The following is a 25,067-nucleotide window of genomic DNA, read 5'->3' as shown; positions in this document are numbered from 1 at the left end:
GAAATCAATGTTGAGTCCGGAAGGTTGTAAAGTGCCTCATCAAAAGATGAGGTGCTGTTCCTCGAGCTTCCGTTGAGCTTCATAATAAGCATGTGGAGATGATCTCAAACAAGTTTTATAACCTAAATAGCAGCATTTATCAGCAAGGATCACTGAAGGGTCCTTGTTACCTTGATTATAGAGACCAGATATGGGGTTAGAAGATTGAAGTCTTCGAAATGACATGCAAATATTTCCTCCTAAACTAGCCTTTATTCTACAAAGGATGGCCCGAGCTACCCAAGATATTTAGACAGAGAAAGAAAACAATGTCACTTCCCATTCATCGACTACAGCTCAGGACAGCTGTCGCAACGGATTTGAGAAATTAAAATGTAATAAAAGAAAAAGAATGCCTTTACAGCCCAAGAGCCACTGTAGAAATCATCAACCAGCTGTTTTGTGTCAGTTCCAATTGTGCGGCAATCAATAAAAATCTGTGTCCAACAAACAACCTGCAATTTTTTTTCAAGGAACTTGCAGGTTCCGAATACTTTAATTTGCATAAAAAGTACATTCTTGCACAGAACTACGCTTTAATCTTTCATTAGCGGATTGTACCGACTGTGACTTTTACCCTGCGATAATGCACTTTGATAATTAGATGTTCCACTGAAACAAAATTCAGACTTTTGGTTGTTTTTCACAGCAGCTGATATCTGGTTGAGCTATATTCCTGAGCTGCTGATGTAGAACTCGCGAATGGGACTTCACTGGTTTTCAGATGACTCAGATAGCTCCGTGCAGCCCTTCACATGCCCCCAAAATGTCTTCCCTTTGTATTTTACTTTGGTGTAAAGTTGACATAGCTACCGAGATCTGGTAATAAAACAATAAATTAAATCTATGTGATTAATTAAGGCTTATTAATAGGAGCTTTGGGAAAATGTCTGAAATCTGCTTTGGGCTGTTGCAAATGAGAAGTTAATACAAGGACTTGGTAAAAAGGTAAAGTCATGTTCCTTTTCAAACTATTTTTTAATATATTTCTACAGGGATAGTATTGAGAAGCGACACTCCACCCATGCTGCATCACCTTCTGTAAATCAAGTTAATTCTTTGGGACACAATCGTAGTTCCACTGAGCACATCAGAAATCATGTAAATAGTGAACTGCGAGATAAAGAAAAGCCAAGAGAACGAGAACGGGATCACGCAGATACGTGGAAGGACTCGTCTGTTGATGAACACAAAGTTAAGGAAAATCATGCTCCTGATAAGGAAAGCCTGGGACTGGAAAGCAGGATCGTGGAGGACTCCAACAAGCATATGAATAGAGTTAATTCACCTTACATCAGGCTACCAAGCACAGATAACACAAGGCCCAGCAGCATTGCCAACCGAGAAGTAGATAGGAAAAGTGAGTCTTCATTTGACCACCAGAAGAAGATCAATGAGATCAAAGTGAAGGAGGAACGGAAGGAAGACAGCGATATTATTTCTGAAGTGATTCAGACACAAAGGTCCTCGGAGCACTCTCAACCCACCTCGTTGCCCAATGTCCACCCTAGCCCCTCGATGACCTCCATGCCTATGGCTATGGCCATGAGTGGGGTGCATCCCATGAATAGCATTAATACACTGGACAGGACTCGGATGGTGGCTCCTTTTATGGGGATTAGCCCAATACCAGGAAGTGAGCGCTTTCCCTATCCTCCTTTCCACTGGGATCCAATGAGGGATCCTTTGAGAGATCCATACAGGGGGTTGGACATTCATCGGAGAGATCCGCTAGCCAGAGACTTCTTGTTGAGAAGTGACCCCTTACAACGACTGTCAGCACCACGGTTTTATGAAGCAGAACGCTCATACAGGGATAGGGAGCCCCACGACTACAACCGTGATCATCCATTAGCAATGGATCCTAGACGTGAACATGAAAGAATGAGCCACTTGGAAGAACGTGAAAGATTGAACATGCTCAGAGACGACTACGAACATGCACGACTGCATCCCATTCATGCAGCTGCCCTGGATGGTCACATGCCTCATCCAGGCCTATTGACACCTGGACTTCCCAACATGCACTACCCCAGAGTGAGCCCTTCAGCAGCACACCAGAACGGCATCCTTAATAAGAATCCTCCGACAGCAGCTCTGAGTGCCCCTCCCCCTCTCATACCGACAGGTGGAGCACGTGCTGGTTCGCCTAGAAGGACTACTCCTTTGACTAACACAGAGGCACGGGACAGGCCACCTTCTCACACACACAAAGACATTGAAGCACGATAATACAAACATGGAAAAATAACTGAAGGTAACTTATTAAGGACCCCTGTCAGTAAAGGCCACTTTTGTAGTGTGATAACCCGCTGACTAAAGCATTGGACTTCAATGGACAGTAATCAGTGGGTGTGGCCTTCATCACCTTAAAAATGTAAAAATACTTTGCAGAAAATACAGTTTTGTACATTTTAAGTTTAAATTTTGCAAATGTTTAATGTCAATTTGTTCCTTTCTTCCTGTTAATTTTATTTGTAGTATATATATAAAAAATGTGTTGTGAAGAAAGAGCAAGCTAACTGGTATATTTATCAAGAAATTGGGTATGTGGTAAATGAGGCAACCTAGGAAGAGAGCTAAATTGTCTTTGAAGTTTTATGGTTAAGACTTGGGAGTGAAGGAATCAGGCTGTATAGACAATTGTGTATAAAGGTAGTTCCTTGGCTGAATGGAACTTGGTACATATATGCAAAAAGGAAGAGACGAAAAGCTTTACCATGTACAAATGTAAATAAATTTAAGGGCGGCTGTGTGACAGTCGATTCAGAAGCGTTGGACAAAGCGTGCTATTGGGAGATTAATTATCTGTTAACACAGTCTGCTTGTGCTGTGTTAGATAACTTTTTGTGGCTGTACAGATATTCCCAACTATGCAAGCAGGCGAATGCCCTGGCTTTCCATCCAAAAGTCTGCATTCCTCAACGGAGCCTTTTCAACACACAACTCACTTAACCGCAAGTCTAGCACATTACATTGTGTCTGAGGATTGTAAACTATGTTAATGAAGTAAAATTAGTTCTGTTGGTCTAATAGTGTATTAAAGTGCTATCTGAAGTTGTTTATTCTGTTTTGAAAAAATTCTATCTATGACAGTTGTTTCTTATGAGCAGAGATCTATTTTAGTAGTCACCTGAAGGTTTAGTTGTGCGCTTCAAATTTGTGAACTCCTGATGTTGTGCAGTGTTTTTGAGAAACAAAAAATAATGTACACTGGATCAGTAGTGCTAGAACTCAATATTGCCTATAGACTTTCATTTGCAGATATGCTGTTTATCATGTACGTAATGAAGTCCTTTACAGATCCTATTGTAAAGTGAAGCGACTCTGAATCTTCGGCATGTGCTTCATAAACAAAACTTGTGTTATGTAAATTGTGCCATGTTATTAAAAAATTGAACTGAAGTGTTCTCGGTCTAACTGTGCTGTAAGCTTGTGTTAATATTCTTTGCTCTTTATTTAGTGCCATTTCATAGATTGAGTGGCAAAAAAACAAAACAAAGACAAACAAATGCTGACATGTAAAGTGGTCATTCATCGTCTGTTTTATTACTTGGACCAAGGACGAGGTTTCTATATGAACAGGTGGCAGCTTGGACAGTCAAGCTGTTTTGGAGAAGTTTCTTCTTAATATTTTTCCTCCCATAATTTCCATCTCCCCCCACCCCCCCACCACCAGCCCTCTGGAGGGTGTTAACTCCTGTTCAGATATGTTTTATAGGCCTGGCATCTCTCCAGTACTTCGCCTAAGTGGCCATTCTTGATGGTTGAGCTGCGGCAGTGAGTGCCGGGGGGGGTTGCTATTACCATGGAAAGTATCACAATCGAGTACAGTAATGTTCTCATGCAACATCCAGAGCTGTGTACTTTTAGCAGAGGTCACTGGATAACAAGTCAAGAACGGGAACCCCACTGACTTTTCTACTCTCTAGCCCACAGGCCAATTGTAACAGCCTAATTACTGCTGCAGCAAAGAGGACATCTGCATGCCTCAGAGAGTATCATCCCACCCTGTTAAACCTCATGACTTAAACTCCACATTAAAACCTCAGCTTTGCATGCATGTCTATACTAGCTGGGAGGTGGGCAAATCAAAACAGATAGCACGGGGCGGGGATAAATTGGGGTAGTGGAGGTAGAAAGTTTGACAGAAGTTAAGCAAGGTGGTAAATGAGCACAGGCAAGAGGATCAGTAGATGGGAAGCAGTCAACCAAACAAGTTGTCTTTATGCCAATGCTAAGAACCATAGAAGTTCCATGCGCAGAAGGAGGCTATTGAGCCCATTGCATGTATTCTGGCTCTTTGCTAGAGCTGGAAACTAATCCCACTGTCCTGCTCTCTCCCTCACAGCCCTATATCTTCTGTTTCTTCAAATATTTATCCACTTTTCCCTTAAAAGATACAATGGTCTCTGCCTGAACTATTCCCTGTGGCAAAGTATGCCATGCTCCAACAACCTTGTTTAAAAAAAAATAATCTCCTAACCTCTCTCCTCACACTCTTACTGACTATTTTAAATTGATAACCCCTCATCACAAACTGCCCAACCAGAGAAAAATAGTCTATCACTATTTACTTTATCAGATGAAGGAGTATTGCAAATAACATTGAGGAACCAGATGCACAAATCCAGCTGGAGGGTATGACGTGATAGCAATTAAAGATCTAGCGGCAGCCTGGATGAGGTTCAGAGCTAAAAATATACCAGGATCTTTAGAAAGAACAGGGAAGGAAGGGTGGCAGTATTAATAAAAGACACCATCGTGGCAGTAGAAGGGAGGGAGATCTAAATGAGTTAATCAGCAGGCAGAATCGCTGAGTAACAGGAGTGGAAGCAAAGTGTTGGTGGGAGTATTTTATAAACCATCTGACTATGATGATTTAATGGAAGCATATGTGTACATGTAGATTAGGGAGGCTTGTAGGAAAAATATAGTATAATGGGAGATTTTATACTGCTCATAAATTTGGGAGAAAGTAGCAGAACAAGTAGGAAAGGTTTACAAAGGATTAAAAAGATGTATTGAATGCAGTCAAGATCATTTCATAAAGCACATGCCTGACTCAACAAGCGAGCAGTTGATATTTGACTTCGTTATGAATAACAGACCAAACTTACCGGTAGTGAGAGCATCTGGTAGTAACTATAATTTGATTGAATTCGCTGTCAGGCTTGAATTGCAGAAAGGAGGGTCACAAACCAAAGGATGAGGAAACAATTGACTGGACTAGGGTGGAAGAAATTATTTGGCAAATCTACAGACCAACAGTGGATTCTATTTAAGAAGGTAGTTAGTAGATTGCAAAGCAAGTGTACCCTGAAAGGCAAAATGGGAACTTCTGGGATGATATAATTATGGCCTATGAAGTTTAAACCATTATTAAACAAAAGGCGATAGCTTATGCAAGGGTGAAGAATAGTGGCCAGAATGAGGACTAAATGATTACAGAAAACAACGAAAGGGGACTAAGAAAATAAGGCAAAAAGAGAGTGAAAAAAAAACTTAACAGATGGTATTTAGGATAATAGCAAAACATTTTTTGTAAATGGGTCATAAAGAGAATTGTAAAAGCCCATTAAAAAGGATTAAGGTATGCCGATAGCAAAGGATAAGGACATGCTCGAACTACTAAATGAATATTTTGGAGAAAAAAGATACAATACCACAAGTACATTGAAAACTAAAGATTAGTGAAGGGGAGAAACTTAGAGATTAATTTAAATAGAAAAAATTGTAATGGAATTGAAGCCCAGGCCAAATAGTTTCCATCAATGGGATTTAAAAGACGAAGTGGAGAAAATTGAGGATGCATTAGTTATAATCTTTCAATTCTCACTGGATTCAGGGATAGTACTCGAGGATTGGAAGGTAGCAAATGTTACAGCTTTATTCAGAAAAGGAGGATGGGACAAACCAAGTAACTACAGGCCAGAGAGTGGAATGGAAAATTGCTAGAGCCCGTCATCGGAGGCAGTGTAAGTGAACAGTTGGGAAGGTATGAGCTGATTGGGGAGGATCGAACTAACATAAGAGTTCTTTGACAGAATCAGTGATGTGGATAGAGGAGGATTAGTGGATGTCTTCATAAGGCATTTGATAAGGTTCCATTCAAGAAGTTTCAAGCTAAAATTGAGATCCATGGAATTAGAAGTAACCCCAAAGCATGGATAAGAAATTAATTGGGTGGAAGGAGGCACAAGTTGGGATAAAAGAGTTGTCCTCTGAGTGGCAGTCAGGAATTAGTGTTGGAGCTCCTGGTTTTCATTCCTGCTCCCCACCCATCCTGTATAATTGGGCCTCAAACTGATACAAATAAATAGGCTTTTAGTTTTTTTTAAAACTTAACTTTCACGTCACCACAGGAGGTACAATGAAATCTGCCATGGGGAACAGTTTATGTCCTCACAGGGATGGCAAAACATTGTATCCTCCAACTAAACATGACAAACACCATGGGGTCAATTTTAGGATGGCCGAGCAGGTGCGTTCGTGACGGGGTGGTTCCTAAAATTGGGGAATCCCGGAGAGGGTTGGGAGCCCGGCTCCAACCCGTCGACTTCCAGGTTCCCCAATGACGCGAATAAGTGCGTCGCAGCCCCCGCATGCAGGACTCCCACCGGCAAGTAAAGCCGGCGGATGACAGTTTAGATAGTTAGGGAGGTACTTGAGGTCGTTGGCAGACCTCATCGGGAAGAGATTTTAGCAGGGATGTGATTTTGGACTCTCCTCAGCGTGTTTCCCATGCTGTGGGAAACACTCCCTGTTGTTGCAGACGTGTTTCAGTCAGCAGCCATTGGGAGATGCAGAGGATTCCTTGACAGTTGGGGGGAATACCTCATTCATTGCAGCAGGGCACTCTGTCACCTCAGACAGAGTTTTGCCTGCCACACTGTTGTTTCCACACTCAAAATTATTAAATCATACCCTAAACTCTGCTGTCCAAACATATTTACCTACTTTGCAGACCCCCTTACACACCGTCAGGATGGGGGGGCAGGGGGGAGTTCCATAGCAGCATTCATCACTCCATTGGAGGAAGAGCAACATCACCAGGCACGCCGTCCACCTCTGCCATGTGGAGCTACACAACACAGTGCTCGCAACAGGCACCTGCACAAAGTAGTCGTGCAACGACACATACACCCACTGTAGGGTGACCCAATGGGTGGTGTCAAGGGTGTTCATGGAGAACCTCATGAAAGGGCCTTATTGCACAAGCCAGTCAAGAATGGCCAAGACGTGGCAGTAGTGGTGACAATACAATATGTAATGTGAGTTGATCAGAAATCAAATATAAGTAAAAACCATGACAAACCCTCAAAGACCCTTGTGCATTCCCTTCATGCTCACGACACGTTTGCCTTACGATTCCTACTACACATATGTGATGCATGCCCTGTGGCTGCAGCACAGGTAGTGGCAGGTTGGGTGAGGCTGACCGTGAAAGAGATGCATGAGAAGGTGAGTGTGAGACAGAGCCATGAGATTGTATGAGGATTGGGTTGAGTGGTAATGGTGGGATGAGTACTGGGGAGGTGAGGAAGTGCAGGTAAGATGAGGATGAGGTTTGAGTGGGTGTGAGGAGTGATGTGATAGAGTAGTGTTGGCAGTGCAGAAGGAGATGTGGGGTGGGGGCGGTGATGTGGCAGACAGAGTATAGGGGAATGAGTAAGAGTACTCACTTCGGCTGACCTGGTTAGGTCATTGAAGCACCTCCTGCACTGTATGCAGGTGCGTGATATGTTGGTGGTTCTGGTGACCTCCTCTGCCACCTCAAGCCAGGCCTTCGTGGTGTCAGAGGCAGGCCACTACCTCCCTTCTGCCGGGTGGAAGATCTCCCTCCTCCTCCTCCTCCTCACCCCATTCAATAAGACCTGGAGTGAGGCATCATTATACCTGGGAGCAGCCTTCCCCTTGGACTGCTCCCTGCTGTAATTTTGCCTATTTTCTGCAGCATCAGTCAGTGGAGGACTGCCCCTTTAAATAGGGCTCCTCCAGCTGACAGCCTATGATGCGGGGTGCGCAGTTTGCCCACTGTGCAACTTTCCAGCGCGAAACCTGGAAGGTAAGTACTTTCCAGCGTGAAACCTGGAAGGTAAGTGGCTTCAATTTCCTTACGATCGCGTGCCAAACCCACCAATTTTACTGGGAGCGTTACCCACGCGCCCAGTCGACCCCCCCGCTGCCAACCCGCCTCCCTCCTAATATTGGGCCCCATGTGTTTTATACATATTTTATATATTAGTTGATCTCCCTTGCTGGACGAAGCATAGCTGGGGTCAGGGCCGGAGGGCATAAAAATATTTAGGAGTGGGGTGATATTCTAATTAGCAGGACAACAGGAAGCAGAGGTGGGGCCCGTGGGATTCACTGAGATTAAAATCTAAGGCTGGAGCAAAACTTACATCAACAGGGATGAGGCCAGAGGACTGACAGAGGTATTTAGGGCGAGGGGGAATAAAAATTCCAGTGGGACTGAGGCAGAAAAGCAAGCACTCGAGGGCCCAACAGCACCATTCTGGGAGTGTTGTGGGGGAGGGGAGCAGGGTGTGGAGAAGGGAAGAGGAATAAAGATTCCAGTCGGGCTAGAGCTGAGGAATCAGGCTGGAGTATATTCTGTGGGGCAGGCAAGCAATGGAAAAGTACACCCAAAGCTTGACAGTGCTCAAGAACTAGAGCCACAGCATTTTCTGTGGCTCAAACAGTCCTCGAAAAGTGTGCTCAAAGCCTGGAGCCACAGCAGGCAGGCATTGAAATTTGGTACACAAGGCCTGATGGAGGGCAAGGAAGCTAATCATAAAAATAACAAACAGAAATGTTCAAATTATTTAGAACAGAAAGATTACATAAACAGTTCCAATGATAAATGTTGACTTAAAATGTTAATCAAAATTATAACACAGGAACCAAGATTTCTGGACTGGAACTGCCATACTTTTAACATATGGATATAACCTTAATTTAGCAATTCAGAGGTGTATACCAAGTTTTCAGATGGTACTAAATACTTCCAGTGCCTGCACTGCCAGGAGGCTGTAATTGCAACGTGTCAAGTTTACATAAACAGTTTCCTTTATAAATGTGGACATAGGAATTTATAATGGAAATATATAAAAAAATAAGGACTGAATTGCATCTGCACACCCTGGTCCAATTATTGCCCCACCTCCTAGCCCCGATTCACCTGAAGTCTATACTTGGTCTTGATTCCCCATGTGCAACATGGGAGATGAACTAGCATGTCAGTAAAGGCTAGCTCACAGGTGCAAATAGCAATCAACCAGACTCATGTGCTAGACTTCATTATAAGAGGTTCAGAATGTAAAAGCAAAGAATTACTACTGCAACCATACGGAGATTTGGGCAGAATTCTTTTGGAATATTGTATTCAGTTTTGTGCACCCCACTTTGGGAAGGATTATAATTGAATTGGAGAAAGTCCAGTTGTATTCTCTGGAGTTTCGAAGGTTAAGGGGTGATCTGATCGAAGTTTATAAGATATTAAGGGGAACAGATAGGGTGGATAGAGAGAAACTATTTCTGCTGGTTGGGGATTTTAGGAGTACGGGGTACAGTCTAAAAATTAGAGCCAGACCTTTCAGGAGCGAGATTAGAAAACATTTCTACACACAAAGGGTTGTAGAAGTTTGGAACACTCTTCCGCAAACGGCAATTGATACTAGCTCAATTGCTAAATTTAAATCTGAGATAGATAGCTTTTTGGCAACCAAAGGTATTAAGGGATATGGGCCAAAGGCAGATATATGGAGTTAGAGCACAGATCAGCCATGATCTTATCAAATGGCGGAGCAGGCACGAGGGGCTGAATGGCCTACTCCTGTTCCTATGTACAATTCGCCAGGAAAATACTTAGTCATGATCAATGTTCCCTCTAATTTTTTTCGGCCATGTGCGGAATAAATTTGGGTTTGTGCACTGATATAAAGGCTGTGTGCACCACCATAAAAAAAATCACAACTTTGAATAGAAGATCTTTTTAGAAAACATTATTCAGGGTAAATAACAAACAGAACAAATGTACAAAATAATGGATAATTGTAACAATTTAATGTTATATTGGCTGATAAATTTATATAGTTTATGAAATGGGTTTCTTAAGTTGCACTAGGATCGAGCAGACCAGTCTCATTATATTTTATTAAAAATTATCTAATAGGAACGATTCCAATCAGTTTTTTGTTGAATCAGCTTAATGACCCTGATTCAAACAGAAGTAAATCATGTGCAATCAGAATTTTTAAATTGAAGCAGAAATACAAAACAGATGTCAAATCAGTCAGTGTGAATTTGGGGATAGGGAACAGTTTAATTAAAGCTCCCCCTCCCCCACTGAATCCTCAGCAGGGTTAAAAACATTATTGCATTACAATTGGACATCTTGCAGGTGTCATTAGTTTTGGCTGCCTCTATGTAAGGCCGGGAGCTGTTTGGACATGAAGATCCTGAACTGAGGGAGGCAACAGACGAAGATAAAAAGAGACAATCCTTGGGGCAACTGTGGGCTTTTGGATAGCAGTTGTATAAAACAATGTAAATCAACTTCATTGTTTTGATTACAATGTACCAATGTGATTGGAAAGTATATTTTAGCATAATTGTAGAAGGATTTTTAATAACTATTACACATGGTCTGTGTCAGAATTACTTAATTTGTAAATATGAAATATGGAAATTGATAAACGATTATTACAATATGCCAGGTAATTTGGGTTCATTTGTAGATTACTTCAGAAGCTAACGTCGAATAGGATGGTGACAAAAACTGTTAATTGCACTAGTCGTAGACTCCCTCCAATGTTATTTGCTGCCAATGCCTTAAATATGTTTGTCTTTAGACTAAAATAACAGTTCTCCACAATTCACACTAGAGGTGAAAAGCTGTCATTTAATTGAACGCACCTCCTCACTGAATCTTTACTGAATCCTCGTATGTTGAAGTTTTCTGATTGGAAACTCAAATCAGTAATATCATGAAGGGATGGAAATGTGTGTGTGTATATATATATATATAATCTTTTACACTTTGTCCAATGAGTGAATATATATATAAATATATATAAACTACACTTTTTGTCAAATTAGTATATATCTTTATATAATATATAAACTTTTACACTTCTAAAAATATAAACTTACACTTCAATATATTTTATATATATATTCATTTACACTAATTGTCCAATGAATATGAATATATATATCCATTGGACAGTACACTATTTGTGGAGACCGGTCTCTGAGCAGCTGTACCACTGACCTGCACTAGACGCCGACATCCGCAGTACAACCTAACTTTTAACTCCCGCACTTGCTGCAAAGTGATTGGTAGCTGACATCACCTCAGCAGCATCTCCAGCAGAGAGCACTGGTTTGGTGCGCGGACGGAACGATGATGTGCGCGACACACGACAAACTGCAGCACACGCGCGCAGCTTAGAGGGAACAGCGGTCACGATGCTGGACATAAACAAGTGTCGTACCCAGATCATGCGACTGTCACTCATTGAATGTTTCAAGGACAACAGGACTATGCTTCCCCAAGGTGACAACTTGTCAATAATAATATGTGCAGCTAACAGGAAATATATGCAAAAATATTAAAATCCAAAAGAGTCCTAACAAATAGCTGTTAGGTACAAATCCACTTGTCACGTGGTTATACCACCCTTTTGAACTTAATGAACCATCCACAAAACAAAGCAAGTAGGTTAAAGAAAAGTTGCAATTTAAACTTTGGTATATTGATGCCTTCCTGATCGACCCTGTCAGACAGAATATCTACCCTATAACATTGTTCATCTATAAGACTTCACTATTCCCGAAAAAATAAATAATTTTTTAATTAAATAAGTTTAAAGGCAGGAGGGCAGCCTTAAATCAAGCTTGTTGCTTCAGTTTAACCCATTGTGCATTTTGATGACTGTGACTGGATTGTTGATTCAGTTGAACCTTCTCTGCTCTAAGGAGAACAATCCCAGCTTCTCCAATCTCTCCACACAACTGAAGTCAGTCATCCCTGGTATCATCCTGGTGAACCTCCTCTGTACCCTTTCCAAGGCCTTGACATCCTTCCTGAAATGTAGTGCCTAGAATTGTACACAATACTCCAGCTGAGGCCTAACCAGTGATTTGTAAAGGTTTAGCATGACTTCCTCATTTTTGTATTCAACACCCCTATTTTTAAAACCAAGTATCCCATATGCTTTCTTAACTGCCTTATCAACTTGCCCTGCCACCAAAGATTTGTGAATATGCACCCCCAGGTCCCTCTGCTCTTGCACCACCCTCAAAATAGTATTATATTGATTATACTGCCTCTCCATGTTGTTACTGTCAAAGTGCAGCACTTCACATTAAATTGCATCTGCCATCTGCCACCTGTCTGCCCATTTCACCAGTCTGTCTATGTCTTCCTGAAGTCTGCTACGATCCTCCTCACTATTTACTACATTGCCAAGTTTTGTATCATCTGCAAACTTCAAAATTGTACTCCCTAGACCCAAGTCCAGGTCATTCATATATAACAAGAAAAGCAATAGTCCTAATACCAACCCTTGGGGACCCCACTGCATACTTCTCTCCAGTCAGAAAAACATCCGTTCACCACTACTCTCTGCCTCCTACCCCTTAGCCAATTACGTACCCAAGTTACCTCCATCCCTTTAATCCCATGTGCTTCTATTTTCTGAATAAGTCTGTTATGTGTTACTTTATCAAATGCCTTTTGAAAGTCCATCTACTGCACCACCTTCATCAACCCTCTCTGTTACTTCATCAAAAAACTCAATCAGGTTTGTCAGACACGATTTGTCTTTTAACAAATCCATGTTGGCTGTCCCTTAAAAACCCATGCGTCTCCAAGTGAGAATTAATTTTGTCCTTAACAATGGTTTCTAGTAGTTTTCCCACCACTGGCGTTAGACTGACTGGCCTGTAGTTACCAGTTTTATCCCTCTCCCCTTTTTTGAAAGGGGTGTAACATTTGCAATCCTCCAGTCCTCTTGCCTAACTCCCATATCCAAGGAGATTTGAAAGATTGTGGTCAGAGCTTCTGCTCTCTCCACCCTTGCTTCCCTCAGCAACCTAGGTTGCATCCCATCTGGACCGGTTGACTTGTTATCTTAGAGTGATGCCAACCTATTTAGCACCTCCTTTCTATCTATTTTTATCCTATCCATATCTCTACTCCCTCCTCCTTTACTGCGATATTAACTTCAGCCTCTTCTTTTGTGAAGACTGATGCAAAGTATTCATTCAGTATCTCAGTCATGTCCTCTGCCTCTACAAGAAGATTTCCTTTTTTGTCCCTAATCAGCCCTACCATTCCTTTAACTATCCTTTTACTTTTTATATTTATAAAAGATTTTTGGGTTCCCTGTTATGTTACTCGCTAATCTTTTCTCATATTCTCTCTTTGCCCTTCTTATATCCTTTTTCAATTTCCCCCTGCACTCCCTGTATTCTGCCTGGTTTTCGTCTGTATTCTGTACCTGACATTTGTCATAAATCTTATTTTTCTGTTGTATTTTAACCTCTGTTTCCGTTGTCATCCAATGAGCTATGGCTTTGGGTGCCCTATCCTTGCTCCTTATGGGAATATGCTTGGTTTGTACCTGAACTATCTCCACCTTAAGGGCCTGCCTTAGCTCATTTACTGTTTTCTTGGCTAATCTTTGTTTCCAGTTCACCTGTGCTAGATCCCTTCTCAAATCATTGGAATTGGTTCACTTCTAGTTGGGTATTTTCACCTTTGATTTTTTTTTTGTCACTTACCTTAACTACTTTAAACCTAATTATATTATGATCACTATTACCCGGATGTTCTCTCACTGAATCACACTCCACTTGCCCTACTTCATTCCTTAGAACTAGATCCGGCAATGCTTCCTTCCCCATTGGGCTAGAAACATACTGATTAAGGAAGTTCTCCTGGACACATTTTAGGAATTCTGCTGAGCAGAAGCCAAGCATTCTTCATGTGGCCGGGGTACGGGTGACGAAGAAAGGGAAATATTGGAGGGTGAGCCATTCTAAGGCTGCTGCCATGTGACTCTTAGCAGTGAATAAAAACTGGTAATGGTAAAAAGATAGAATGACTTGAATTTATATCGTGCCTTTTACGACCTCAGGATGTCCCAAAGCGCCTTACAGCCAAAGTACTTTTGAAGTGTAGTCACTATAGAAAATGATGCAGGCAATTTGTGCACAACAAGGTCCCACGAACAGCAACGTGATAATGACTGGATAATCTGTTTTTTTTAGGTGTTGGTTGAGTGATAAATATTGGCCAGGATAGAAGCAGGTAATGGTATCACTGAGCTTCTCGCTACTGTCATCTTGGCTGGAGGAGATATGTGGCCCAAAGACAAAGAGGACTCTGGAGTAAATTGAGATTCATGTCTTCACCTCTAGGTGGCTGAATTTATTCCACAGAGGAACAAGGGGTTCTAAGGCTGCAGGCATTGCAATATTTTAAGGTATGTTTTTATTTAATATGGCGTGCATGGCGTATTTTTGTACAGAAATAGTGCATACAATGGAAAAGATATTTTGTCTGTAGAGAGATGCGTTGGGGAGGTAGCTTGAATTTGTGCCTAATTGAAAATCAATGGAGCATAATTTCACATGTGAAACTCATCTCTCCCAAGGCAACATGCTCCTCTACTGTCCACTCACATTGCCATTGTTTCTCAATGGGAGGATGTGCATGGATGCATAATAATGTGACATATGTTAATCATCTGCTCTAATTAGCAGTGTTTATAAAATGAATCAGGACTCAAAGCCCTGCTTTTAACCATATTTCACGCTGCGGTAAAAACAAAAATAAAACAGCCAACTTTAAGTCGGGGTAGAAATCGAGAGTGTGGGAGGGGTAGAGGTGTGCGGCGATCCATTCGCCCCCCCCCACCGGAGCCCAAGGCCCGGGAGATTTTAACTCATAGCGGCTCAGTTGCATGTCCTGACTCGGACCCCCCACCCAAATCCAGTGGGAATAATGTCACAGTCGGCGGGCGGGAGTCAGAATTGGCAGGGGTGAGGGGGTCAGGCACTGTAGCACTCAATTACCACTCAATGGAAAATTATTCCCTCGTGGACTGCGAGTATACTAAACACACCAATTTAGTCAACTATTAGAGGACAGATCCAATAAATTTAAATAAGTCACCCATATTCCATATATCGTCAATACTTAATGACACCAATGCTATAAATCAGAGTTTGAACTAGGCTTTATTTCAATGACAGGATTAAGGACGGTTTGGAACATTTTCTGGTACTGATGTTAAAGAGTAGGAGCTGGATCAGTGAGTTTAATGCTTGCTACAATTGGACCCCATTGGTCTCGCGGCGGACACAGAAGAATTCATCAGGAGAATGAGGCTCCGGGAATTCTTCCACAAATCCCAAGATTTCAGCAGCGAACCCAATGAGACAATCAACGATCCGGAACAGCAGACAGAGGGATCCGCGGTACAGCAACCGAAGAAGAAAGAGTCAAACTGGACTCCTCAGGAGGGTCGCTGCCCTAAGCTTGACATGTATGCTCAAGCTGTCAGGAAATGCGTCAATGCCAGATTCATCAGCCGCACTCACAAGACAGTCCAGAATGTCACCCGAGCACAACGCAATGCCATCGACGCTCTCAAGACCAACCGCAACATCGTTATCAAACCAGCGGACAAAGGAGGAGCCATTGTCATACAGAACAGAACGGACTATTGCAAAGAAGCATACCGACAACTGGACAACCAGGAACACTACAGACGGTTACCCGCAGATCCGACCAAAGAACACACCCATCAGCTCAACAAACTGATCAAGACCTTCGATCCAGACCTTCAAAGCATCCTACGCGCTCTCATCCCACGTACTCCCCGCGTGGGAGACTTCTACTGCCTCCCAAAGATACACAAAGCCAACACACCCAGACATCCTATCGTATCAAGCAACGGAACCCTGTGTGAGAACCTCTCTGGGTACGTCGAGGCCATCCTGAAACCCATCGTGCAGGGAACCCCCAGCTTCTGTCGCGACACTACAGACTTCCTACAAAAACTCAGTACCCACGGACCAGTTGAACCAGGAACACTTCTCACCACGATGGACGTCTCAGCACTCTACACCAGTATCCCCCACGATGACGGCATCGCTGCAACAGCATCAGTACTCAACACCAACAACAGCCAATCTCCAGACGCCATCTTACAACTCATCCGCTTCATCCTGGATCACAATGTCTTCACCTTTGATAACAGTTCTTTACCCAAACACACGGAACAGCCATGGGGACCAAATTCGCACCCCAATACGCCAACATTTTCATGCACAAGTTCGAGCACAACTTCTTCACTGCACAGGACCTCCAACCAACGCTATACACCCGATACACCGACAACATTTTCTTTCTATGGACCCACGGCGAAGAATCACTGAAGAGACTACACGATAACATCAACAAGTTCCATCCCACCATCAAGCTCACCATGGACTACTCCACAGAATCGGTTTCTTTCTTGGACACACGAATCTCCATCAAAGACAGGCACCTCAGCACCTCACTCTACCGCAAGCCCACGGACAACCTCACGATGCTCCACTTTTCCAGCTTCCACCCTAACCACGTCAAAGAGGCCATCCCCTATGGACAGGCCCTGCGAATACACAGGATCTACTCAGACGAAGAGGAACGCGATGGACACCTACAGACGCTGAAAGACGCCCTCGTAAGAACAGGATATGACGCTCGACTCATCGATCGACAGTTCCGTCGGGCCACAGCGAAAAATCGCACAGACTTCCTCAGAAGACTAACACGGGATGCAACCAACAGAGTACCCTTCGTCGTCCAGTACTTCCCCGGAGCGGAGAAACTACGCCATGTTCTCCGCAGCCTTCAACATGTCATCGATGACGACGAAGACCTCGCTAAGGCCATCCCCACACCTCCACTACTCGCCTTCAAACAGCCACCCAACCTCAAACAGACCATCATTCGCAGGAAATTACCTAGCTTTCAGGAGAACAGCGTCCACGACGCCACACAACCCTGCCACGGCAACCTCTGCAAGACATGCCAGATCATCGACACAGATACCACCATCACACGAGAGGACACCACCCACCAGGTACATGGTTCATACTCCTGTGACTTGGCCAACGTTGTCTACCTCAAAGGTTGCAGGAAAGGATGCCCCAGAGCATGGTACATTGGCGAGACCATGCAGACGCTGCGACAACGGATGAACGGACACCGCGCAACAATCGCCAGACAGGAGGGTTCCCTCCCAGTCGGGGAACACTTCAGCAGTCAAGGATATTCAGCCACCGAGGACGGTCTCAACCGGGATCTTGGGTTCATGTCACGCTACACGTAACCCCACCAGCGAATAAAGGTTATCTGTTTTTAATACAACGGGTCATTCTCTGTCTTTCTCTTCCTTTCGGATGTTTCTCCCTCTCTCTTGTGTTCTGGCCGTTTGTGTATTCGGTGGTTATGTAGGTAACACCTCTCTGTCTGAACACTTTGATTGCCTTGACAACGGGCAGTTGGAAATATTATCTGTAATCACCAGGTATTGTTCTCTGACTATAAATGCGAAATGTTCAAGGAGTCCCACACTCACTCACCTGACGAAGGAGATAATCTCCAAAAGCTTGTGATTTTCAACTAAAATTGTTGGGCTATAACCTGGTGTTGTAAGATTCTTTACATGCTACAATTGCGACAGACTGATCTTGTGGAATTTCTCAATGTCAGCTTTATCAGCTATTCATTGCGAGCTCCTGGCCCAAGTAGAACCTGCTCAACTGGGAGCAGGAAATAAGATCTACTCTTAAATGCTACAGCTGATATTTAAAGGGGCTGTTTCTGTTGCTGGTGTAAAAGGAGCGATAACCAGAGAAAGGCAAGGATCACCCTCCGTTTTCTGAGGTATGCTCAGAAGTGCTTGCGGAGGAAGTGCAGCAAAGGAGGTTGCCGTCTTTATTATCCCGCGGTATTCTTTTCACAGAAGAAGTATCCAGGCTCCTTTTAAAGAGAGAGCTACCGGAGCCTCTGCAGTCTCAAACATCCAGAAGATATGGGGCCTGATTTTAGCACCCGCTACCGGGTGCGTTCTCGGCGGGGGGGCCCTGAAAATCCCGAAATCCCGGAGCGGGACCGGATCGCGCCTCGATCCCGCCCACGTCCGGGTTCCGCTCTGACGTGTGGGGGTGCGTGCGCAGCCCCCGCTGGTGGGAATCCCGCAGGCAATTAAAGCCAACGGGATGCCACTTGAGAGTATTTACTTTGGTTGTTCAGGTCATTAACTGACCTGATTAAGGGACTGTGTGTGATTTTGGATAAACATGGGACTGTTTCCCACACTGGGGGAAACAGTCCCAGTTGAAATGGACGTGTTGCAGCCGTCAGCCTGTGGCAGCTGCAAAGGTCCATTTGACAGGTGGGGGGGGAGACCCTCAGCCATTGCAGGAGGCCGCTCTGTCACTTGGGACAAAGTTTGGCCTCCACCACCCTCCTCCTGATGGTCGAAGTCACCAACCTGCACACTTACCCCGGGGTCCGGAGACATGTACCTACCTTGCGGACCCCCTCAGATGTACATCTTGCGGATGGGGGCCGCCGTAGCTGCAGTCATGACCTCCTCGGAGGGCGAACGGCATCACCAGCCTCACCAGCCTCGCCATCCACGCCGTCCACCTCTGACACGTGGAGCTCCACAACAGAGTGCTGTGACACATCCACCTGTACAGCAGGAGGGAGGGCTACCGCAGAGAGAGATGCGTCGCAGAGGGCACTACCCTCGCCACACGTTCCACAGACCGAGGCTCAGACTCCTGGACCTCTCTGAGCAGCAGTGCACACGGAGGCTCAGAGTCAGTCGACATGTAGCCGTGGACATCTGCAGCCTCTTTCATGCCGAGCTGCTCCTGGCTGGCCCATGCACCATCTTCCTACCTGTCGCTGTCAAAGTTACCACTGCCATCCCGAACTTCTGCTCCACAGCCTTCCAGGCTGCAACCGGGGACATCCCCGATGTCTCTCAGTCGTCTGCGCAGAACAGCCCTGCAAATACACCTACACCCACTCTGCAGTGACACACTGGGTGGCATCAGTGGTGGGTCCTCATAGGGATACCCAGGAGCGGGCGTTATTGCACAAACCGGACAGGATTCGCGAAGACATGGCAGTAGTGGTGCCAATATAATGTGTGATGTGAGTTGTTCTTTAATTCAATAGAAGTAACAACCATGACAAACCCTCAAACACCCTTGTGCATCCCCTTCATGCTCACGACACGTTTGCCTTACGCTGCCTACTGCACATATGTGATGCATGCCCTGTGGCTGCAGCACAGGTGGTGGCAGGTTGAGTGAGGCTGGCCGTGAGAGAGATGCACGAGAGGCTGAGTATAGGATAGAGCCATGAGACTGTATGAGGATTGGGTTGCGTGGTAGTGGCGGGGTGAGTACTCGCGAGGTGAGTAGGTGCAGGTAAGTTGAGGATGAGGTTTGAGTGGGTATGAGGGGTCATGTGACAGAGTAGTGTTGGCAGTGCCGAAGGAGATGTGGGGTGGGGGCAGTGTTGTGGCAGGCGGAGTGTAGGGGAAAGACTACGTGTTCTCACTGTGGCTGACCTACTGAGGTCATTGGAGCGCCTCCTGCACTGTATGTAGGTGGGCGATATGTTGGTGGCGCAGGTGACCCCCTCTGCCACCTCGAGCCAGGCCTTCTTGGTGGCAGAGGTGGGCCGCTTCCTCCCGCCCGCCGGGGGGAAGATCTCTGTCCTCCCCCTCCTCCTCACCCCATCTAATGATACCTGGGGTGAGGCATCATTAAACTGCTCCATGATGTAATTTTTGCTGTTTGTGGCAGCATCTGTCAGTAGAGGACTGCCCCTTTAAATAGAGCGCCTCCAGCTGACAGATCTTACTGCGCATGCGCAGCCCGCCCGACGCGCAGATCAGCATCGGGGAACCCGGAGGAGCAGGTAATTGGATCCAATTAGTGTGTTGCCTGCTGCGATCGCGTGGGCAACCCACTAATTTCACCGGGCCTACCCGCCCAGAACCCGCACCCCTGGTAAAATCGGGCCCATGAGAACAGATAAGGATAAAGTTTAACAGCCTCACAAAGTCTGCCAAAGGATACCAGCATTGCATCATATCAAGTGGACAGGCAAATTATTTTGGTGGGAGGGAGTTCCAGACTTCCTCTCCCCTTTTTGTGAAGAAGTGCCTTCTGACATCAACCCTGACCAGCCTCGCTCTAATTTTAAGGTTATGCCCCTTGTTCTGGACTCCCCTGCTGGAGGAAATAGTTTGTCTCTATCTACCCTATCAATTCCTTTAATCATCTTAAACACCTCAATTAGACCACCCCTTAATCTTCCATGCTCAAGGGAATACAAGCCTAGTCTGTGCAACCTGTCTTCATAATTTAACCCTTTTAACCCCAGTATCATTTTGGTGAATCTGCACTGCACCGCCTCCAAGGCCAATATATCCTTCCTGAGGTACGGTGCCCAGAACTGAAAGCAATACTCTAAATGGGGTCTAAACAGAGCTTTATATAACTGTAACATAATTTCCACCTCTTGTAACATAACTTCCACCGTTAGGTGTTAAGCTTTTTCTGATAGCATCATCAATAGTAGTTTCTAGCCTTCACTTGTGCACGTATGTACCTGTGGATATGGAAGGGGACAGGGCAACCTGCTTCTGTGAAGCTGAAGTTCCGTTCCCAAAGCACATGGACATTTTGTGTGTTACACTTAGCGCTGTGGACGCAGAGAGAAGACTTCAATGGGTTTCCCTCAATAGCAGTTGCATCTCAGTGAGATTTGTGTCATACACAGAGTGCATAGATGAGGAGGGGGTGGATTTCCTGGCCAGAACCGTAGAAAATATTAGTACAGCTCCTTAAAACTGTGCTTGCACCTCCTGTTCTGTGCAAAAAGATCAAATATATCTGAAGTTGTTGGGAAGATGACAGTCTCCAAATTCCCAGGGGAAAGGAAGGATAGTTTCCTTTTCTGAGAGTACCCTGGAGTTTATTTTGAATGAGGTAATGTCAAGGAGGCTTGCAATTTTTGGATATATGGGGCAATCTTCTCAACAAGCTGCTGACAGGGGTGCTTAGGAAGAGGCATCTAAATCAACATGGTCTCTGCAATCAAAAGGTTCATCCTCCCAGATGAGGGAAAAAAATTAACTATGAAGGTGTTTGCCATGGTAAGTATCTGTTTACTTATCTCTTCATGCATGGCATGCCTGTGCCACACACAGATTTTGCCCTCAACCAACTATATGTTCACATGGGATACTTCTTTAATGTTCACATTCAATTTTGCTCTTTCTAACAGTAGAACAAGACTAAACAAATTCAGGCTTGTCACATTTTTCATCTTACCTGTAAACCTCTCACTGATGGAGGGTAGAAATGCAACATACTCCGCCAATATCCACTTGCATGCTGCATGTTCTTGCACTCTTGCTTAGGGAAAAACGGTGGCCAATTGCCAAGCTATGGCAGGCATCAGCATTTCATCAGTGCCCTATGATTGCAGGCCAAAGAAGCTCACAATAGAAGGAAGAGGCTAAAACCTGGAGATGGGCTCCCAAGTCTGAAGACTTTTACTCGCCTTGAGGACCTTACACTTGATGTAGTGGGCTGGCACTCTGTGGTCCCCATTGTAGAGGAGCATGCAAGTGAGCAACCAGAATCTGGAGGCCAGTACCCATTGTTCCATCTTTCTCTTCCCTCAGGGAATGTTTTTCACTTACAAATTCTGCCAATAAGCAACTTACCTGGCACCACTATATCTTCAGATGCGACTGTGTATGTGTCTTGCAGATTCCAATTGATGTTTTTTCTCCATTGAGTTTCTGTAGGGCCAGCTGGGAACAGTAGTTCACAGGACTAGAGGCAGCGACCTCATCTATTTTACACCACACATCGTTCACGACACTTGCTGCCTGGAAATATCATTCCAGGGGAAGATGAAGAGTTAAAGCAGGGAGCACCAGATGAAGCATGCTGATGGTGAAATTGGACTTTGCCAGTAGCATGAAGTCAATGAAAAATAAAATCAGGCACGATGTAAAAACGAGTTGCTGATCCGCTATAAGTCTATTATGCGCTACTGGTATAGACCTGCTGAGTGAGAAGGAGCAAATGTAGGAGGCAGCAGAGGAACAGCCTGAAGTAGGTTGGAGGACCAGCTTCAAGCAACCTTCACATGCTGAGTTCTGAGATTGGTGGCATCGAGGGCAGGCATATAAAAGATTGCTTTTTGAGCACCATCAATTAATTTAGTCCTTTGAGAGCATCTGAAGACCTTGGTATGGTGGCCAGAATAGAGCAGTCTACTACTTGCATCTGTGCAGCAATTTTTGACAGCATGACAGAACTGTAGTCTACCTTGGAGTATGTAGCATCACCCGGACATCTGCAGAGGAGTCCCCCTTACCAGAGGTTCTAAGCCCAGTAATGGGCTTTCTCAGGAGTGCTGTAGCTGATGGTATGGAGATCTTTGACTTTGACTTTGACTTTGATTTCCAGGAGTCCGTTCTTATGGCATTTTCTGTGCTAGAAGATCATCTGGTAAGTACGCTGACACAGGGCTTCTGCAGCCCCACAGTAGTTCTGCAGTCTGCCCCTACATAGGTAGCTGAACGTGCCGAGAGAGTGCCAGCAGTAGGGATATAGCAGGAGGAGGCAGCAATAAGCCCACCCAGCCATCCCCCTTAAAGAACTAGACCTGAGCCAGAAGGCGAGCAGGCCCAGGCAGCCACCACAGCAGCTCTGTACTGGTCGGCCCCGACAAACACTGCCTCAGTTACCTGATGGATGCAGCAGTGCACTGCATACTGGCTGATTTGACAGAAGATATTTGTGACACCCTGAAAGGATATTGTTTCACAGAAGTTTAAAGTCGTTCACCACCACAGGCAGAGCAATGCCAGTCCTGGAGGAGATGCAGAGGTCTGGTTTTAGATTGTGACAAAGTTCCACTACCGCCTTCCTGGTGAACTATAAATGCAAAAATGATCACTGTGCACTCTTACTTAAAGATCAAGGTGTGCATCTTTAATACTGTGCCTGATCAAGCCTGATCTCTGTTTCAGTTTTTAACAGTGTAGTGCAATGTTGTCAAGCCAAAGAATGACATATTGAAATTCCCAGAGGTGCAAGGAGCTGTCCCCAACACCCCCCAGATGCAGGGGTGTAGTGGTAGGTATACTAGGGTATAATGAGTATATCTACTCTTAATTATTGGAGGCAAGGATATTGTCACTTTTTGGCACTATGTAATCGAGGTTATACTGAAGGGGGGGGGGGGGTGCCTCAGTGGCATATGATGCGCCCTGCCTGATTTTCCCAGCTGTGCTCCATCCATGCAATGTTTACACCCATGTGCAAAAGAGGAAAATTTTTCCCCAGGTGTTTTAAATGTGACAGTGTAGGTCACAAAGCCACAGACTGCTGGTCTCTTAAAGGGAACTGTGGTGCAGGGAACAGCTGTGAGATACTAGACTTGGTTGTGTGGCGACCATTGACGTGATGTCTCAATTCCCATACCCAGTCACAGTGAATGGTGCTTGCCCTTGCTATGAGTGTTGAGCGAGCTCTACTTCCTAATCTTGTGCTCCTTCTAATTGCCATCTCAGTGGGAGTGAGCAAATGTGGTGGCAAGCTGCTGCTCCTAAATTGGGATCTCTCTTTCTCCTGGGTCATTAGCTTGCCCTGAGACTTTTGCCAGTAATTTTGCTTCTGCGCTGGCTTGTTGCTCAGTCTCGTACCTGCCTCTTCTGTAGCGCTCTGAGGAGATGATTAGGTAGGGTGGATGTGTCATCACCCTGAGAGGTACCTGCCTCATCTGAGCCTCTTCCTGCCATGCCCCAGCTGCTGGGTGTCCTTTTTCAAATGATCAGGGGTCTGTGTGTGGACCCATACTTGGCTTCACTAAGGCCTGTAAAGGCTGCCATCAAGGTCTTCTCAATCCTATTGTCTTATCTCTCGAGGGTAGAAATGAAAGCCTCCTCCAAACTGGAGCCAAAGGTTTCAACATTGGCTGGTACAGTGTCAGACAGCTAAAATGCATATGTGCTTGGCACTCTGTCCTCTGGGGATACCTTGCCGAATGCCCTGGAATTGCCACTTGCTTTGTTTGCAGATTTCCAAAACCCTCTCACATGCCTGCACAGATGTTGAAGCAGCACTGATCCTTCATTCCAAACAGGGAGCTCTGAAGATTCTCAAAGGACAAATGAAGAGCTTCTGATGGTTAACAGGTTTGGCTCTATATGCAACCCCTGTAAAGTATGCATCTGTCGATCCAACAGCAGGTGCAGCAGACTGGCTCTAGTACTCCCTTTCTCTTGTTGCTGCTTGTCTGCTGCCAGCTTCAGTTGCTTCTTCTCACTGGTACTTGGCGCCTCACCAGATGTTACCTCCTGACCCTCTTTGTCAGATTCCCTCAAGGTGATTGTGAGTTTGATTTTTTTTTCAACGGGGGTAAGGAAAGGAAGTTAGTGTAGCCTAAAGTAAGAGATCAACAGGTTGCATGGAAGGGAAATCCAGGATAGAATGGTTATACATGGACTCTGGAATTAGAGAGCCTGATGGGCTGAATGGTCTTTTCTCATTCTGGATTTTCTCGTGTTCAAGTTTGTTGACTGGCTTTGCAATCCTTTCGATACTGGCAATTTATTTTAATCGATCATGGCCACCGTATCTCTGCCGAGAGTCCAGCAGAAGCGGAAAAGGGCAGGGTCCTGATCCCTCTGTTTCTGGGATTTTTCAGTTGGCCTTGTAAGGGGCAGAACCTCTGCACACCCCTTAAAAGACCAGGAGTCGGCCCTGTGAGTGAAGGCAGAGACTCCCTAGTCTGGAAATTCCCACATGCTCGGCTCAGTCAGGACCCGGCCTAGGTCAGATAGTGTACTGTCTCCAGAGTTATGGAAGTAGGACAAACTGGGGGAGAGAGGTAAGAAGCA

General features: G+C 44.9%; 2 protein-coding genes across 5 annotated transcripts in view; both read left to right on the top strand.

Moving 5' to 3' along the window:
- auts2a (activator of transcription and developmental regulator AUTS2 a) overlaps positions 1 to 3,459 on the top strand; it is a 986,792-nt gene extending 983,333 nt beyond the window's left edge. For all 4 annotated transcript variants that reach the window (XM_068008151.1, XM_068008150.1, XM_068008149.1 and 1 more), the window contains one exon: positions 1,035 to 3,459. In XM_068008151.1, the coding sequence (XP_067864252.1) occupies positions 1,035 to 2,271 (1,237 nt within the window). In that variant the 3' untranslated portion in view covers positions 2,272 to 3,459. The remainder of the gene's footprint in view (positions 1 to 1,034) is intronic.
- Positions 3,460 to 14,114: 10,655 nt separating this feature from the next.
- On the top strand, positions 14,115 to 17,505 carry LOC137299258 (uncharacterized). The gene is made up of 2 exons (XM_067967920.1): positions 14,115 to 14,540; positions 15,313 to 17,505. Exon 2 carries the CDS (start codon positions 15,442 to 15,444, stop codon positions 16,498 to 16,500), a length of 1,059 nt encoding a protein of 352 aa, XP_067824021.1. The 5' UTR covers positions 14,115 to 14,540; positions 15,313 to 15,441; the 3' UTR covers positions 16,501 to 17,505.
- The last annotated feature ends 7,562 nt before the right edge of the window (positions 17,506 to 25,067 follow it).

Source organism: Heptranchias perlo, chromosome 28 (assembly GCF_035084215.1).
Source record: "Heptranchias perlo isolate sHepPer1 chromosome 28, sHepPer1.hap1, whole genome shotgun sequence".
Taxonomy (NCBI): Eukaryota; Metazoa; Chordata; class Chondrichthyes; order Hexanchiformes; family Hexanchidae; genus Heptranchias; species Heptranchias perlo.
This window is presented reverse-complemented; position numbering and strand designations above follow the sequence as displayed.